We start from the raw sequence: 20,157 nt of genomic DNA, 5'->3' as shown, positions 1-20,157 counted from the left end.
TCAGGACTTAAGTCCTCTACACTTGTTAAGGAGAGTTTTAGGAAGAGGGGATGAATATTATGTTTATGCTTTTTAGAGTATCTTTCTTCCTTACACAGAGATGGAATTCAAAACAGCAAGGCAGTCCTGAAACACAGACTCATTTACTATTAGAACATCTGCCCAAGAAAGAAATAAGAACTAAAAACTCATAATGAAATTTCCTACCTTATACTAAAGTATCATGTTATGAAACCTTGACACATTCAGAAGCTCATGGAGATTTTGTAGCTTTGAAGATTCTTGGGCACACAACTTGAGAGAGGACCACTGATTCAAATCAAGTATGTAAAAGTTAAATTAAGAATAATATAGAAAGAACCACAATATCCAGCTAACAGATTGGTATAATCAATCTCAAAATAAGTTTTTATTATAATTTATATGACAAAATAGGAAAACAGACAAAGACTTCCTAGACCTAGACATGATCTTGTTTCAGTTCTCCTATAGTCAATCCTATATGTCACCTCTTAAATCCTATCACAAAGAAGCTGACTTTAAAATAAAATTATGTATCTGTTTTGATTGCTTGTAATACCAAATACCAATACACATTGTCAATAAACTTGTTTCATCCAAAGGCTGGCAGAGGAGAGGGGGAGGAGAGGGGTATGAGTAAAAGAAAATCAGAATAGTTTTTGGGTTTGTTTGTTTGTTTTTTTAAGAGATTTGGTTTTTCCTTTTATAATTAGTTTACCACAAGTTTTGTTGATTTTTACTCAAATTTACTAAATACAGATGGAAGATGGAAGCAGATGGAAGTCTCATTTTAAAAAATCTTATGATTATAACATAGTAAATGGATTTAACATTCCAAAAAGAAAAAATGTGAGAGTACATGAGATATTAGATGGACTAAAAGCAAAGAAAATTTTTTGAGAACTACATTAAGAAACTAATGTTATTGTCGGTTAAAATTAATTGGCAGGCAAAATTAATGTCTTGAGATTTGGGGCAATATAAAGGTTACATATTTTGTCATTTGTATTTAAATGATAAATCCATGACTGTGTGTTTTTTTATTAACTGAATATTATAAAGCAGAAACTTTTTTTTAAATCCATTTTAAAATGAAAAAAATATATTTTTTAAATTTATGCTTAAGTATTTTGTGTTTTAAATTTAAAAGTTCAACATTGCAATCTTGTCTCCAAAAGATTCTCAGCAACATCCCTTAGTCACACTGAATGTTGCTCATACTATTTATACCACCACTTTCTCTACCCCCTCCTCCTCTGCTCTCTTCAAGAGAGGACCTGTCCCAATATATATGAAGATAATCTGGCTAAGAAAACGAATATAGAAAACAGCTAAAGAAACAGAAAACATTACTCAGCAATTGGACTATTCCAATACACTATGAGGAATAAGAACAACTTATGGATCTAAACTGGGATGACTAGAAATCTGATTATGTTTTAGACATTGTTTTCACTACCTCTCACTTAATAATCAGAAGTCTCCAAGTTGACTTTTAAAAGTTAAAATAAAATACTATGTTAACTGGAAAATTTGGCTGACCAAACTACTAACTATGGGTCTTTACATCTACATCTAAGACAATGTCATCCTTAATCTGGAACCTATCTGGTTCCTTTAATTACATTTCTTACATCATACTCATATTCAAAGACTGAATCCCCTGATTTGCCACTACCCTCAAGCCAGATAAAGAACAGACATCTGAGATAGCAAGAGCCTAGCAGTGATGGGATGGCAGCGCTTGATAGTATAAACAGCACATTCAGTTCAAGTCCCTTCAATTTCCAACAGCGTATTGCTTCCTTTACCACCAGCATTGAGAAAGGAATGAATTACATTTCATCACCTAATTTATTCACCCCATGTGATGATAGATGAAAAAGAAAAATAAAGAAAGCAGATGAAAAGAAAAGTCAGAAGGGAAAGAAGACAGGGATCTGCATGCCATTAACCATTACTTTTCCAGTCTTCTTTATGCTTTCATGTGCTATGGTGCTTATGGGAAAAGATTCAGAGAAATCTCTTCAGCTCTAACTCTTCTTCATAAGCAAGAAGACTGAGAAAAGGATATTTATCATTAACAAATCATTTTAAATGTTATGGATAAGAAATGGCTAAATCAAATTTGTAATCACCATAAAGCAACAGAATATTTAATATACCCTCATTCTCCCTCTTTCATAACAGCCTAAAGCAGAATAATCATTTCCTGATTTAGCCATTTCTCTTTAGCCTACTAATGTGAAACATTCTTATACCAAAAATAATTGGAAAACCAATCTGCTAGTGTTATAGCCCATTTGCAAATATTATATTTTCAGTTATGGAAGAAATCTCAAGGATCACTTTATCCCATCAACTTTTCAAGTACCCACAAAGCCCATTTTTCTATTGCATTCTTCAAAATGTGCTCCCTGCATTGGAAAATGTCATCTCTTCAGCAGATCTTTTTTTTTTTTTTCATTATGGCAGCATCATCTGAGATTACTGTGGGATAATAGTAGGCAAAGGATTTTACTGACAGCTTTGAATGAGTCATTATGGACCAAGTACCACAATGGAGTTAGTAATACATACAGGTGAGGTGGTATCTGCTCAATCAGTGTAGCTCTTAGCAAAAGGACTCCTTTCATTACTTTGAAAACACTAACCCAAAAGAAATTTATGAAAGTGTATGGGAATTGTTACCATAGCTAAGGTAACATACTGAATAGTACTTTCCACAAAAAATGGACAGGTTTTTTTGTGTTTCTGTTGGTTAAAGAAAAAAAAATGGAGAGGGGGATGTCACTTTTGATAATGTATTAAGAAGACTTGAGAATCCCCTATTTCTCATAATGTATATTTAATATTGAGAAGTCTTAATCACTTAATTAAGATGAAAAATCTGTACACTAGTACAGATGGGACATAAGATATTTTTAAAAATCTTTCAAAGCTTTTGCCTTTATTTTATAGGGATACTAAGACAGCAACTATACAATGGAAGTAAACAAATAAAACATTTATAATGTGCTTACTTTTTGCCAAGTATTAGGTAAGTCAGATTAAATGAACTAAGCATACCTGTTGCAAAAGGATTTAAACACTAGGAGAGAGGTTATCTCACTGTTCCTCACCCTTTTAAAAATGCAATGATTTGTGAGATTGGTGAGAGAGAAATTATTGTCAACCTTAAAAATTCACAAGTCAGTAAGCAAACTGAATGATCACAACCTAACCTCTATTAATATAAAACCATGCTCTGCCTCACAGAAACAAGAGGCACTTAAGTTTCAGAGACTTTTCATTACATTAAGACAACCTGACTTGAGCCAAAGCCCTCAGCTATACTAAGGAATGCATCACATCTTGAGCAAATGCTTTTCGTGCTCTAAACAGAATTGAAAAGTCAGTTTCTCCCTCCAAGAGAGAAGTGAAAAGCAGAACTCAAAATATATGAGCTCAAAATATGTCAGTTGCTGATGTTAAAGTTCTAAAATTAAATATTTTGCTAAATTCCTTACAGGACACAGGTGGTCCAAAAGAGAACTACCACCCAAGAAAAATTCTTTGGTAAAACATATAAAAAGTGTGACTAAAATAATTCATGAAATATTTTTTGCTTCAGCTGATGTCAAGAATACCTAAAGCAGGGGCAAGATCATTAGTTTTAAGTTACCAGTGGAAAAGTATCCATACTGTATGACAAGACTACCCAACGGGCAGATTAGGAGCCTGGAAACTCTCTTCAAAAATTCTTATTCTGAATTCTTTCCAATCACAGCAAGCTGTTACCTGGTAACCCAGTTACCTACATTTTTAACATAGGGGTTTTTCCCATCTCTTTTCTAAATTGAAAAATATAAAGTTTTGGGGAGATATTGGGGTTAGAAAATTATCAAATGAAGTTGTCATGCTAACTACAAACACACCCTTTTCAAAACTTCCAGATATTTTGAGTTCTCACACACCCTAAAGAAAAACACTTGTGAAATTCAACATATAAGTGCAATCACTATAACCTTCTAAGTTGAGAAAGGAGCAGAGAATAAAACAACTGAAGGTTTGTTGGAAGAGAGACAAGCAAGGGTAAGAAGTTATGTGGATTAATATTAACATTTTTTTTACCTACACATTGTTGCCAATATTTCCCTATTTTCTGGACTTTTGCTTTAACTGAATACTTACCTTAAAAATATTTATGTGCATTTTTCAGGGAATGGCATACACTATTATTCTAAATATCCCCTTCATAATCTAATATGAAAAACTGCAAATAATAAAAATATCCAAAAATATGGCTGGCTGTGCACTGCATGAAAAATGGAACATAATTTGAAGTTTCTCCAACTAAAATGAGGTGTAAAAAAATGACTGTTTCAAGACAGCAACTGAAAATAATCATTAGAAGAAAACATGGCCCACTTTTGGCAGGTAAAACATCAGCTGCTCAAAGAAACAAACAATAGTCTGACCTCATCAAAAAACTGCTGAGTTTTGCGTAGTATAAATTTTAATTCCGTCAGTTCCAGGAAGTTTTTCTTCAAAGCTTCCTGATTTGTGTTGATTTCTTTCAGTTCATTTTCAATCTTCTCAAAGTTTGCCTAGGAAGAAAAGGGACATGTTAACTCACCATAAAGTCAGTATATTTGTCCTGTGTGTTCAATGGGATTCAGTCCTGTGTAATTACTGTCTCCAATGTAAATTCAAAGTTATTCTGCCTCTATTCTCAAAATATTAACATTTCACTAAAGTAATTCTGTCTAACTGAAGACTAATGTTTAAAATCCTTTTGTTCAGCCTTACTATAATCCGTTCTCAATTAACATAAATAAACCTTTCCATAGACTTTTCCATCTCCTCTCTGGGTTTCATGTGACTCTGCTCTCTCCAAAGCTCTTTACCTCTTCTCCCTCTTTCCTGCAGCAGAAGACCCCTGACCTGGGGCTGCACTGAAACCACTTCCACTGTGCTCCTGCTGGGGAATTGGATTTGCATAATATGAATTGATATAAAGCAAGAATTGTGTGTATCTACTAAATAAGCTCAACAGACTACACATGAACATCATTAACACTGACTCTGTGACTGTTCTGTTCAAAGGAGGCGAGTTATTTAACAGGAATGAACATTTTATATTTTATACATCATTTATCTATACACATACACACATATTTGCTTATTTATTTATTTAGCTATAAACATGAATTTTGCATCAGACACCATATAGATCAAATTAAACAGTTCAGACTTTGGACTCAAGGAACTTACTAACTAAATACCACACAGACAAAGAAAGACTAAGATTTCCTTTGCCCATCCCCAATAATATCTGTGGACAGCCAAAAGAAACTTTCCATAACGATGTTTACCTCAAGGTCAATCATATCCCGGGGGAAAGGCACTTCAGGGTTTTCACCTGTGTCCATGATAGGGATATTGGCTTTTCTTATCTCCTTCTCAACAAACCCTAAAAGGACAGAAGCATAACACTTAAGATCCATCTGCATATACCTGGAATATATAATATTTAAGCACAAACCAAAAAGAAGTTTCTTTGATTCAAGAAAAGTGGGAAATTAAAATCAATTTTTTAAAAAAAATATTCTTCTTCTGCTACAAAAAGTCCACTGAAACACAGCTGTTGTTAAATTCTCTTTAACCATAACAAATATTTAGTCCAGACTTATAGTTTCAGATGCATTTGCTACCTTTTGTGAATAGAATTCATATAGAATAGAAAATACCAGAACCATCAAAAGAATCAATAAGACTGATAACTGAATATAATGTCAGAAGACCTCATCAAATTCTGATCTTAACTAGCTGTGTGCCTATGGACAAGCTAAAGCCTCTGAATCTCAGTTTCTTCATTTATAAATGAAAATAGTAACACTTGCACTAACTAATTCTTTTGGCTAATGTGAGGAAAGAGCTTTCTAAACCATCAAGTGGTAAATGGAAACTATTAATGATCTGTGTGAATCTCACTTAAATCTAAGATTATTCCGGCTTGCCAATATTGCACAGAGAATCAGATTCAGAAAAAAAAAAGTGTTTATGGAATAAAGCCCTTAATACATGTGATAGTAAAACAGATCCCTATGGAAAGAGTATTAATTAATTTGAAAAGTTGGTGAGTACTATGCATTTAAACAGCAGATCAAACTGGAAGGAAATTCTGTTAAACACCAAACTAAAAAAAATCAAAATAAAAGCATGGTTTGTTCAGTGCTCAGAGATAACTACTGAAATTTAAGAGTGCAGCATGAAGAGAATATCAGATAGGAAGAGCAATAAACTAATTAAAACTAATATTAAAAAAAAAAATACTTGCCTAAAATTCATGGCAAACTTTGTCTATGAAATGACTACAGGACATGGAATTTGATTTACAGAATTCTTGTACATTTTAAGACTTACCTCAGATTGCTATACTGTCCTCTGCACAATGATAAAGCAATTTATCAGTATTTAAATTGAGTGTTATTTAAGGAATATACATACTTCTCATATATAATAGAATACAAATATATTCCAAACATTAAACTCAAGAAAACAGATAAGATTTTCTTTTTTGAGGTGAGGAGAGGCTAATATGTTTGTTGGTTTGGTTTTTTTTTTTTTTGTTATACCATTCTATTTTTAAAGCTACAATAATAAAAGAATTATTGAGACAAGACAAGACATCACATACGGAGTTTCCGATCCATTTCTTCACATCTCCGAACTTCATTGACAAATTTTCGTTGAAATACATTCACATCTGGATTTAACTGAAAGACAACAACATAAAAAAAGAGAAATAGTCAAATGTTGCAAAGGTTCCCCCCTCAAACCAACTTCTCAAGTGATACATATATCCTGGAAAATCAAAAACTCCACCTTGGGCTAGATAATACAATAGACTTTACTAGCAAGATCTTCTACTAAAACATGAAATATGGCCAGCCATAACAACCACAACAATTAAAGGTAAAAAGCATCTTTTCTCACTACAGAAATGTAACTAAAAAGAAAAAAACCAGCCTACCATCTCTCAATTCAGAGGTACAATGAGTACAAAAATGCAGGCCACTAGCTTAAATTAGGTTTCTTTTCCTTTCGTTCATTACCCCATAAGCAGAAAGTGTAGGGGAAAGCACTGATATAAGGTGAAATTCAAATCGGGTTTTATTTCACACTTATTAAATTGGCAAGATGATAAAAGATAGAAGGAGTCAGGGTTGGGTGAAGTGGGAAGACAGACATACTCACATATTATTAGTGGAGGTGTGAATTGGTCTAATTACTCTGGCAAATGATTTAAAATTATTTGAGAAAAATCACAAAAATATAAATACCATTTCACTTTTTGTGGTAGCAAAAAACCAGAAACAAAGAAGGTACCATGAGCAATTTAAGGAGTGATAAAAAAGTTGTTATAGTGAGTGGAAGAGTGAATTAAAGAGGTATCACAGCATAATTTCATAATTTTCTCCTCTCTCCTACATGCTGCTGCTAATGTGTATAGGAATGAAGGTAGTAGAAGGATAGAGTGAGCCAAGATTAAGCTGAGAAGATTAAGATTAGAAATATGATAAGGAGATAAGAGGTTTACCAAGAGAAAAGGCAGTTAGAGTTGAATTGGTTCAATAACGGGTCAAGATGGGAAAGAGAGAAGAGTATAGTTAGTGCAAGGTGATGTGCCAGAAGAAAACAGGGATAGAGGGATCGGAGGTCATGCTATGGACAAAGAAGAGACTGGTTTTAGAAAGCAAAAGGAGAGGTGGTATGCCAATAGACTGTAATCAAATAAGAGAATTTCAGAGTCAATGAACATGGAAATGGTGCATGTGGGTAATGGCAAGATCAAGGGTATGATTTTGGCTGACATGGGATGGAAGAGTAGATCATGGGGAATAAGTAAGTTGAGAAACTAGGAAGTTAAGATTACTTGAGGAAATATCAATATCTATGTTGAAAATTTCTGGTATGAGGGAAGAAGTTGGTGAGAAGAAAATAATGAGTCAAGTACTGAACTCATTAAGGAAAGAAGGAAAGCATCCTGGAGGTTGTTAGACAACAGTGACCATGAGATATTACTGGTTAATAGTGTCAGGAGAACCTGGGATTAGCAATGAGGAGCAAGATTATTTTAACTCCCCCACCTCAACCAAAGGAGAAGGAAAGATATGAGTAAAAAGTGAAGCCAGCGCTGGAAAGGGCAGCTGGGGAAGAAATAAAACTTTAAACAATGGAAGACCAGACTTGCAAGGCCTGTTGTCCTATCCCAGTGGCTTACACTTCTAAGCTGAGAAGTTAGTTCATTTCACAAACATTTAAGTGTCAGAAAAATTCAATTTAACAAACATGTTTACATCCTAACTATGTGCTAAGTACTGGGGATACAAAGGAACTCACAGTCCAAAAGGATGGAGAGGGGATAAGACATGTATTCAAGAAACTCTAAAAATGTAGAATATGATTACTGAAAAGGATAGCTGTAAATAATGTGCTATAAGAAATGAGAGAAAAATCTATATGGGAATGATCAGAGAAGGCTTCATGGAAAAGTTAGCACCAATTTGGAACTATGCTCAAAAAGTTATCAAACTGTGCATAACCTTTGATCCAGGAGTGTTACTACTGGGCTTATATCCCAAAGAGATCATAAAGAAGGGAAAGGGACCTGTATGTGCAAGAATGTTTCTAGTAGCCCTCTTTGTAGTGGCCAGAAATTGGAAACTGAGTGAATGCCCATCAATTGGAGAATGGCTAAATAAATTGTGGTATATGAATGTATGAAATATTATTGTTCTATAAGAAATGACCAGCAAGATGATTTCAGAAAGGCCTGGAGAGACTTACATGAACTGATGCTGAGTGAAATGAGCAGGACCAGAAGATCATTATATACTTCAACAACAATACTATATGATGATCAATTCTGATGGACCTGGCCATCTTCAGCAATGAGATGAACCAAATCAGTTCCAATAGAGCATAATGAACTGAACCAGCTACATCCAGGTAAAGAACTCTGGGAGATGACTATGAACCACTTCATAGAATTCCCAATCCCTCTATTTTTGTCCACCTGCATTTTTGATTTCCTTCATAGGCTATTGTACACTATTTCCAAGTCCCACAGCCAAGGGAAGAAAAAATCCCAGATGAGGTCATGGTCAACAGTGTCAAATGTTGCAGAGAGGAAAAAACTTATGAGTTGTCCCATGGGAGGCTGTAAGTTTCTCAAGAGCAAGGACTGTTTCTTTTTTATATTTGTATACAAAGTGATTTTAATATAGTAATTCAACAAATTGCTTACTGAATTCAAATGAGAACTAAAAAAAAAAAAGATGATGAATAATTGAGTATCTATTATACATACTATATTCTGCGTAAAGTAAGATAATCAGATATGAAAACATAAATAAAACATTGCCTTCCTTTGAGTTTACTATAATAAAAGGAAATACATAAAAAAAAATGACAATAAAAGACAAGAGAATAAGGGCTCAATAAGAATGATACAAAGGATGTACCGAATCACTAACAGGAGAAATGCAAATCAGAACAACCCTAAGGTTTTATCTCAGACCCAGGAAATTGATCAAAGTGGAAAAAAAAAAAATAATCAAAGTTGGAGGGGTTATAAAAAGGGAAGCATGCTAATTAAATACATTATTGGTGAAGCTGCACATTGGAATAATCATACTGAAATCAATTTGAAATAGTACAAATAAAGTAATTAAAACATTCATACCTTTTGACCCAAATATTTTACTGCCAAACATATAATCAAAGAATTCAATGACAAAAAGATACATACACCAAAGTACTTATAACAGCACTTTTTTTTATTATATTAACTTTTTATTGACAGAACCCATGCCAGGGTAATTTTTTACAACATTATCCCTTGCACTCACTTCTGTTCCGATTTTTCCCCTCTCTCCCTCCACCCCCTCCCCAAGATGGTAAGCAGTCCTATATATGTTGAATATGTCGCAGTATATCCTAGATACAATATATGTGTGCAGAACCAAACAGTTCTCTTGTTGCACAGGGAGAATTGGATTCAGAAGGTAAAAATAGCCCAGGAAGAAAAACAAAAATGCAAACAGTTTACATTCATTTCCCAGTGTTTTTTCTTTGGGTGTAGCTGCTTCTGTCCATCATTGATCAATTGAAACTGAATTAGGTGTCTTTGTCAAAGAAATCCACTTCCATCAGAATACATCTTCATACAGTATCGTTGTTGAAGTATATAATGATCTCCTGGTTCTGCTCATTTCCCTCAGCATCAGTTCATGTAAGTCTCTCCAAGCCTCTCTGCATTTGTCCTGCTGGTCATTTCTTACAGAACAATAATATTTCATAACATTCATATACCACAATTTACCCAACCATTCTCCAATTGATGGGCATCCATTCATTTTCCAGTTTCTACCCACTACAAACAGGGCTGCCACAAACATTTTGGCAGGTCCCTTTCCCTTCTTTAGTATCTCCTTGGGATATAAGCCCAGTAGCAGCACTGTATAGCAGCACTTTTGATGGTAGCAAAGAAATAAAACAAAGTGGATGGCCATCATTGGAGAATGACTGAACAAATTGTGGTAGATGGATATGATGGAAAGTTACTGTGCTATAAGAGATAACTAACATGATAAATACAAAGAAGTATGGGAAGACTTATATGAACTGATGCAAATGAAACATGTAGAGTCAGGAAAATAACATACACAATAACTGCAACAATATGCATGAAAAGAACAGTCACTGCAAAACAATTCAACGTTGTGAAAGTATAAAATACAAGTTAGGATTCAAGGACAAGATATGAGAAGATATCCTTTGCAGAGGTGGAGGGATTTGCAGAGGTTGAACACTGTATATAATATCAGATTTTTTTTTTTTTTTGGATGCATGGATCAATTTTGCCTGATTTTTTTTTAATCTTTTGCAAAGAATAGTTTTCTGGAAGAAAGGAAAACAAGGTATAGAGAAGGAAATCTAATAAAAACAAAAGACATTCATAAAATTATCTTTTTTTAAAAAAAGAATGATAAAAAGGAAATACTAAATATAGAGAAAGAAGAGATTTTCTTGATAGTAGTTATCTTCATGTAAAAGGTTACTAGCAGGTTGGTTAAGGCCTTTAAGGATATGTAGGATTTGATTGGTAAAGATGGGATGGTGGAAGAAAAATAAGAATGTTCTTGGTAGAGGGAATAGAAAAGAATAAGATATGTACAGAGAAGAACAGATAATCTGATTTAGTTGGGCAACAAGGTACATGTAACAAAATAGTTGAAAACAATGTCTTGGAAGATAGATTGAAATTAAAACTGTCAGGGATTTTGAGTGCCAGGATCTCTTTTGATAAAGGAAAATCACTCAAGATTTATGTACAAAGGAATAACACATAGTAGTAATGTAGAAATATTAAAAGAAGAGACTGAAGGAAGATTGAGCAGTTAAGACGCTAGTGCAATTATCCAGAGGATGTTTAATAGCGAGAATGGAAAGGAAGGTGTAAGATTAAGAAAAAATATGAAAGAAGACTCCACAGAACCAGGAAAGATGACAAGTGTAGAAATTATAGAGAGGAGGAAGCTGAAAACAGTTCAGCCCTTTTGAACCATTTCCATTCCTGAAATGGAAGAATGGTAATATTAGCATCTATTAGGGAAGTAAGGGATAATGGATTCAGTTTGGAATGGGAATGGGATAATGAATTCAGTTTTAAATAAGCTGAATTTGAGTGAGGGAAGGTGGCACTGGGATATCCAAGTATTATTGCCAATCAAACAAAAATTTAATAATGGAAGTTGGGAGTCAGCCATAAATGGGAAATAGGTAAAGCTTTGGGAATCAATAAGAATACTGACAGTATGTATAAGAAAATGACAGAACCTGGGAAAAGTCCCCATTTAGTTTGGGAAAAAGAGGAAAAGTTAGCCATGGATATAGAGAAGTGGAAAAAAAACTTCTTGTTGTAAAAACCAAATAGAATTTTCAAATGCTATTGCCAAGTCCAAAAAGATTTTATTAAATGTTGTTGGTAGGTCAAAAAGAATAAAGATTAAAAAATAGTTACTGGTTGATTGGTTATTTGACCTACGTAGAATACGAAGGTCACTGCTCACAGCATGAAGCCTATCATGATTAACCTTCATTTTGATAAATTTTGTATGTTAATGTAGCCACAGCACTTATCTATTAAGTCTGTACTATTTTATACTGCTTAATTTTAGATGTGTATTTCCTTTTTTGGGAGACTAGGCTGCAAGATTTTTGAGCATGATTTCTTGCTCTTGAGGACAAAATTATTTGGTTTCCCTTATATCCTCTCCTGGTACTTCTTACAATGCTTCTAACACAGAAGGTGCTCAAAACAACTTACTTATATATGTCCTCAACTATAAAAGTGAAATGAAAAATATCTTGTATGGAAAAATTGAGAAGAAAAATAATTATAGCTTGTTGGAGTCTGTGTCAGGTAGAGAAATAGTTAACTCTTAGTTTTAATGAAGCTAATGGATCAACCCAATATGGGTTAGTTTCCTTCATTCTGTTCCATAACAAAATACAAATTTAATACAGAGCAATTTTCTAAAAAAAAAAAAAAAAAAAAAAAAAAAAAAAAAAAAAAAATATATATATATATATATATATATAAATATATATATATATATATATATAGTAACTACAAATATTCAGGGGAAAAGCTATCAAGAACATATGTAAAGGGCTGAAACTCTGCATAGGTACACTAGAATCAGACAACTGAGCACTTAAGGCTAATTACCAATTGGATAATACTCTATTAACATATGCTTGGAAAATAGCCCTTCTCACTATTTTGTGCTGGCTTGATCTTTTGGTGTATGTATACAGATAATTGTAGGAGGGATTAGATGGTAGAGTAAAACAAGCCAGGGCCCTTTGGCTGTGCACATCTCCTTTACTTCTCCCCCTAAAGACCAAGGACTTTTGCTTATTCCTGATTCCAGATGATTCTAAGGCATCCAGGGTGCTAACCCAGACCTCACAAACATAGATAGAACTGATTCTATAAATAGCAGTATTATCTTTTTTTTTTTAAACTTTTTGAACCCCCCCTCTCAATTCTGCAAAAGTCAGTGACTTGGTTGGGGTTTAGTTTTGAAAAGTTTGGACATGACAATACTCCAAAGCACTACACCAAAGGAAAAAAGACAGTGTACCTATGAGGTTACAGAATCTTGTAGGAACCTGAGAACTCATTTGGTTTAACATACCGCTCAAAAATTTTCTCTACATCATCACTCTCAGGATGAAGATTTGTGAGTTCCAATTCGCCAAGTCTCAGGGAAAATTTTTAAGACTTCTACCTCCTTGAGTTAAAATTAGCTGACCTCGATGTATTTATTTATAGATAACTGAAGCCATGAGTACTGTTCCTGACTCTCTTTCCCCATTTTGTCTCAAGAATTATTAGCATTTCTTTTGCTATTCTTACTATTCTTTCAGAACTGTTCAACCCAGCATATATTTTTACAATTTTTATCTCGGTATTATCTGGGTTTCAGAGTATTTTCCTCCTAATTTCTCAAATTTCAGTTCCCTTGGTAAAGTCAATTTGCCAAAGAAATTACTGCTAAACATTACTCCTAGCCTTGGTAATATACCAAATCCTCCTCTTGCTTTCGAGAAAGCCATAATTTTAGAATTCTAAGTCATGGATAGAACACTACATCTCATTCCTTGATGCTACATAGACAGCTATTCGCTTCCTATTCCCTTTTTTTTCCTTCTAAAGAAAAAAAATTCCACTCAATTGAAAGAAATTTAAAAACTCCTAATTACAACCCAAAACTTTTATATTCAAATACTCTTTCACAACTCACACAGCCAATATTCTATTTCAGGTCCTCATTCACTCCAAAGGTAGTCTACTATAAAAATCTCCTAAATGGTATCCTTAATTTTTAGGACAGGACTCTCTCCAATGCATTCTCCTGATACACAGATGCAAAAGTGATTTTCTTTAAAATGCAGTTCTGACCATTTCTCCCTATACAAATTCCAGATGTTCTCTATATCCTCTAGGATTAACTATAACACTCTGAACCCAACCTATTTCCCCAGTTTCATAATATATGATTCTCCTTCCCCTATTCCAGGCCTTCCTCTGTTCTTCACCTGTGGCATTCCATGATCTACCTCTATAACTTTGCCCTGGCTGTCTCCTTGCCTAAAATGCAGTCTATCTTCATGTAGTTCTTACAGAATCCATTTCCTTCAAGATACAATTAAAGCATTACCTTCTTCACGAAGCCTCTTCTTATTCCAATTACTAGTGTTCTCTATCCTATCTTTTATTAATTCTGTACTTAACTGTATAGTTATTCTCTGTATGTATGCATGTGTGTATCCTTGAGAGTAGTTATTATTTCTTTTTTTGTCTTTATAATCTCAACATTTAGCACACTGATTGAACATAGTAATAAGCATTTAATGAAAAAGCATGCTGAATAATTGAAAGATCTTATATTCATTATATAAGGACTAAGCAACCATCATCTTTAAAATAAGAGGGTGGAATAAATGATCCCTGAATTTTAGCTCCAAGATTTGATTCAGTGAATCCAGGACTTCAATAAACAGACAGAAAACCCAGAGGTACTTACATCTCGGAACTGAACCTTTCCAAGTTCTCCCAACTCACTGACACAGCAATAAGCAGCTTCAGATTGTAGAAAAAGCTGTGCCAATGTCATCTCTTCACTGCGGAAAAGCTCCCCCATGTTGGCAGGAAAGTTCCAGCAACTAAATTACTGGATTTTGTTGACCTGAAACAGAAAAATAGAATGTTGTCCTGGAAATTACTTAGACAAGAAGCACAAATTAGCTGGGCACGGTTACTATTGCTTTGTCCCCTTCTCTCCTCAGTCTGTTACAACATCAGTTTTTATATCTTGTTTCAAAAGCCAGAAAAGAAGAAGGAACAGAGACAGTTATAGAAACCTGTGCTGTATGAATGTCATTTCCTGTGTAGCTAACATCAGGTAAAAATGGCAAAGTCTTGTGATTAATATTTTTGTTGTTTGTCCTTTGTTCTCGACATGGGCCATGACAACAGGGAGGGGATGCCATGAAATGCAAGTGAATTGGATTTAAGTGAGGGAGGGATGTACAAGGCCAAATGCCTCATTTTCCACTCCAGAGCCACCTGGGTCTAGTGGCAAAACATACATCAAGACAACTGGAGACGGTCCTGGATGAAATTTAAGTTTTTTTAAACTAAGGTCTCCAACAGGTCTCAATTTGATTTATTTATTAAGGTTAGCTAGCAATCGAGGCAAAGAATCTCCTCTTTAGCCTAAGCCAAAAAAAAAAAAATCTAAATATGAAAACAATCTAAATATCATGCAGCGTATGCTACAAAAAGAACAAATCTTCAATGTTATCAAATCTCTAAGATCTTATTAAGTCTCTAAAATCTTTAGAAACAATCTAGTTATGTCCAGAGAATGATATAAGAAAATGATGGAGGCTAGGGGAGGGGGTGGGGGGTAAGAGGTGAAAAATTGGAACAAGAGGTTTGGCAATTGTTAAAGCTGTAAAGTTACCCATGCATATAACCTGTAAATAAAAGGCTATTAAATAAAAAAGAAAAAAAAAGAAAAAAAAAAAAAAGAAAATGATGGAGGGATACATCTAGCATAGGAATGCTAGTTAAGAGTTACTGAATAATACCTCTACAAACTTTTCTTTAAAAAGGCTGATGGAGCCCTGTTTGTAGTGGCCAGAAGCTGGAAAATGAATGGATGCCCATTAATTGGAGAATGGTTGAGTAAATTGTGGTATATGGATGTTATGGAATATTATTGTTCTGTAAGAAATGACCAGCAGGACGAATACAGAGAGGATTGGCGAGACTTACATGAACTGATGCTGAGCGAAATGAGCAGAACCAGGAAATCATTATATACCTCAACAGCGATACTGTATGAGGATGTATTCTGATGGAAGTGTATTTCTTCAACAAAGACAAGATCTAACTTAGTTTCAATTGATCAAGGATGGACAGAAGCAGCTACACCCAAAGAAAGAACGCTAGGAAATGAATGTAAACTGCTTGCATTTTTGTTCTTCTTCCCAGGTTATTTATACCTTCTAAATCCAATTCTCCCTGAGCAACAAGAAAACTGTTCGGTTCTGCACACATATATTGTATCCAAGATCTACTATAATCTATTTAACATGTATAGGACTGCTTGCCATCTTGGGGAGGGGGTAGAGGGAGGGAGGGGAAAAATTGGAACAGAAGTGAGTGCAAGGGATAATGTTGTAAAAAATTACCCTGGCATGGGTTCTGTCAATAAAAAGTTATTTAATTAAAAAAAAAAATAAAAAGGCTGATGGAAATATATGCTCAGTTATGTATGTCACGACATCTAAATCTCTTTTCAACTAAATTGTAATCAAAACAGGACAACTTCATTCCACTGACCAAAAGGAATTGGTATTTTTCCTCTCTGTACTTTGATAATGTCTACTACCTTGATTAACAGAGATCTTTGTGTTTCTAAAAAGGTTTTTGATTTTGTTAAAGTATAAGTTAAAGTTCCTACTCTAATAACCCTTTTTTAAAAAATGATCATTTCTATCCTCAGAAGCACCTTTTTTTTTTTTTTTTTTTTTTTTTTTTAAAGGAGGCCTTGTGCCTGGATAGACTTACACGAACTGATGCTGAGTGAAATGAGCAGGACCAGGAGATCATTATATACTTCAACAACAATACTATATGATGACCAGTTCTAATAGACCTGGCCAGTCTCAGCAACGAGATCAACCAAATTATTTCCAATGGAGCAGTAATGAACTGAACCAGCTATGCCCAGAAAAAGAACTTTGGGAGATGACTAAAAACCATTACATTGAATTCCCAATCCCTATATTTATGCCCACCTGCATTTTTGATTTCCTTCACAGGTTAATTGTACAATATTTCAGAGTCTGATTCTTTTTGTACAGCAAATAACGGTTTGGTCATGTATACTTATTGTGTGTCTAATTTATATTTTAATATATTTAACATCTACTGGTCATCCTGCCATCTAGGGGAGGGGGTGGGGGGTAAGAGGTGAAAAATTGGAACAAGAGGTTTGGCAATTGTTAATGCTGTAAAAGTTACCCGTACATATAACCTGTAAATAAAAAGGTATTAAATAAAAAAAAAATAAAAAAAATAAAAGGAGGCCTCGTGCTGAAACCACAAGTACAAAAAAGAACCAACTTGCAGGTTAAGGAGAATCACTTTGAAGAGTCACATTTAAACAGGAGCAGATTTATTAATGAAAATACATCTTTATTGGACCAGATGGTTCAAGTCTCCTACAGCCCAAATGAAGCAGTTTAAATATATTCTAAACTAAACTATGATACAAACTAAACTAAAATGCATACTGCCATCAAAGTACCTTATGGATCAACAAAAGTTTCATTTTTTTGCAGACTTTGGATTAAGAAGTATCACACTGGAGCTATCAGTGGTCCTGAAATGGCTATCTTTAAATCCCCTAAGAATGACTATAACCACAGAGTATGGGGCACTTCAATCTATTATGCTATATTTTAAAATTTCATGATTACAATCTCATTTTATACTGCAAATATATAATTTGCAATAGGGGAAAGGTATGCTCTCCTGAAGAAGCCATGAAGGATATACCTGAATAGCTTTTTAGAAAAAAAACTGTTTTAGTATTTTGGGTGAAGGAACCTTTTTGTGGTTTTGATGTCGCAGACAGCCTGAAATGCCCTGGACGTGTATCTTTGCAAGAGTTCCCAAGAAAGTTTTCACATCTGTCTCTGCAACTTTAGTCTATCTCCATGTAACTCCCTAGTGACCTCAAGGTCCAATGTCTTGTTTCTCAGCGTGTCAACACCCAAACCTTCCAAGGACAGCTGGCTGCGAGTCAGGCTGCCTCCTCTTCACGGCTTCCCCTTTCTATACACTCTAAAGGATCTTGGATTCTTCCACCTCTAACCTGGCAGCCTTTCTCCCACCTTGACAAGTAACGCCAGACGGGCCCTTTCCCAATGAAGCGTCAGTCAGCCAGACTCGCAGAAGAGTCACGGGTGGGGAAGGGGTGGGGGAGGAAGGGAGGCGCTAGAGAGATGTCTCCTTCGGAAGCGAGCATGCACCTGCCAACAGGACGCCGTTTCTACGGAGCCCTGGCCCAGCTGTGCGGAGGTTGCAGGAAGAGAACCTGGGTGTTGGTGCGAATGTAGTTCGGAAATTAATTTGCCGGCCTTTTCGGTCTCCGGGGGGCGGGGGGGGGGGGGGGGGGGGGGGGGGGGGGGGGGGAAACACTTTCCCTAAGAAGCCAACTCGGGTCTTTGGGCTGAGGACAGAGTGTGGGAGGGGGAAGATAACAAGAGGCAGAGGAAGAGAACAAAGGGTGAAAGAGCAGAGAGGAGAACAGGAAATTTGGTGGAGAAGATGGCAGGGTGGGACGGCAGGTGGGAGCCGAGGGGGCTTAAGCGCGCCACCTTTATCCCTCGGCCTCTCCAAGCCCCTTCCGCCTTCCCATTCGCTAGACCTCGGAGGCTCGCGGAGGGTCGGACGGAGGGGTAATTAGCCTTCCCTTCCTCGGACCTCCTCCTCCCTGGATCCGGCCCCTCCCCCACCCCAGGACTCTCAGCCCCTTCCCCTTTAGGGGAAGACGCGGCGGAAGGGGCGAGAACCCCCTCAGCCCCACTCGGAGGCTCTTTCCCTACCGCCATTTTACCTGTAGCCGCCGCCCTGCTCCGTGGCCGCTTCCTCACCGTCGCCGCAGCCGCAGCCGCCGCCACCGTCGCCGCAGCTACCGCAGAATCGCTTTGCAGATTCGGCAGCTCGGGCTAGGCCACCCGGCCCCCTCCCGCGTGCGTGCGTGGGCGTGCGTGCGTCACCCCGGCAAAACCCGCCCCTCTCCTCCTCTCCGGCCGCGCCGTCTCGCTCCCGCCGGCCAATGAGAAGCGGCTGGGCTAAGCGTGCCGCAGTGCGGGGTCACGTGCCCGCGCTCCGCCGCAGCCCCTCGAGGCTTGAAACCATTTTGTTTGCTCAGTTGGAGAGGAGGAGGGAGAGGAGGAGGGAGAGGAGGAGGAGGAGGAGGAGGAGGAGGAGGATGGATCCTTGAAGGGACTCGTTATCTGATAGCCTCGCGCGCGCCGTCTCCGTCGTCGACGCACTCAGTCGTGAGGCTTCCAGTTGGCGGGCCAGAGTCTCGGGGCTTGAGCGGCCAGCTGTCCGGCGCCTAGGCCTTTCGGTGGCCCCTAGGCCGCCTTCCCAAATAGGGGCGTCGCTCTTTGCGCAGTTAGGGCAGGCGTCTCTGGCGGCCACCCAAAGCCCTCCTGAGCCCCAGCTTGAGACTGTGCAGCCCAGAGGCGGACCAGGAAGCGTAGGGAGGGAACTAGAACCCAGATCCTCCCTCCGCCTCATGAGCTGTGGCCGCGACGCTCCTGCTCCAGGTATCCGGGCCACCTCTCGCTTACCTTCTGGACAGTTGTTTCAGAGCGAGATCCGTTTCCCTCCCACTAGAGGTGAATGAAAAAAGAAAGCCCACAAAACCCTTATAAAGCCACGCACAGGTGGAGTCATTTTTCACCTCTGAAGTGGCTTTTTCTTTTTTATGGGACCATCTTAGCATTGATGTCGGAGAGACTTCAAGGGCGGCCGTAAGAACTAGAGCCACATGTGGAAAAGCAAGCGGAACTGGTTTCTCCTCTCTCAGTGGGTGGCTGAAAGCTCAGTGACGTTTAGATGCAGTGAGGGTATTGTTTTATTTTGTTTTTTTCCCCCCCCAGGTAAAAGCAGGATGCAGTTGAGGAATTGGGAAGCTAGAGCTATAGATGGGTTTTTTTTCCCCTGAGGCAATTGGGGGTAAGTGACTTGCCCAGGGTCACACAGCTAGGAAGTGTTACGTGCCTCATATAAATCTCTTACTTACTCCCACAGAATGGCCGTGCTTTAGCTGTCCTGGCTCAAAAGACTTATCCGTGTCATGCGCCTCTCTGTTTCCTCAAAAACCTTCAATGGCTCTCTTTTTCCTCTAGGATAAAATAAAAAATCTCCAACCTGCATTTCAAGCTAAATTTATAATCTGGATTTCTCCTCAGCTTTCTAGT

At 36.9% G+C, this 20,157-nt stretch overlaps 1 protein-coding gene across 6 annotated transcripts in view; it reads right to left on the bottom strand.

Annotated features, from left to right (window-relative positions):
* ATP6V0A1 (ATPase H+ transporting V0 subunit a1) overlaps window positions 1–18,884 on the bottom strand; it is a 61,754-nt gene extending 42,870 nt beyond the window's left edge. For all 6 annotated transcript variants that reach the window (XM_031966306.1, XM_031966310.1, XM_031966311.1 and 3 more), the window contains exons 1-5: window positions 18,780–18,884; window positions 14,670–14,831; window positions 6,704–6,782; window positions 5,379–5,476; window positions 4,482–4,610 (exon numbers count right to left, since the gene is read on the bottom strand). In XM_031966306.1, the coding sequence (XP_031822166.1) occupies window positions 4,482–4,610; window positions 5,379–5,476; window positions 6,704–6,782; window positions 14,670–14,786 (423 nt within the window). In that variant the 5' untranslated portion in view covers window positions 14,787–14,831; window positions 18,780–18,884. The remainder of the gene's footprint in view (window positions 1–4,481; window positions 4,611–5,378; window positions 5,477–6,703; window positions 6,783–14,669; window positions 14,832–18,779) is intronic.
* Window positions 18,885–20,157: the final 1,273 nt, after the last annotated feature.

Source organism: Sarcophilus harrisii, chromosome 4, assembly GCF_902635505.1.
Source record: "Sarcophilus harrisii chromosome 4, mSarHar1.11, whole genome shotgun sequence".
Taxonomy (NCBI): domain Eukaryota; kingdom Metazoa; phylum Chordata; class Mammalia; order Dasyuromorphia; family Dasyuridae; genus Sarcophilus; species Sarcophilus harrisii.
Note: the sequence above shows the minus strand (reverse complement) of the source record. Positions and strands in the feature narration are given on the sequence as shown.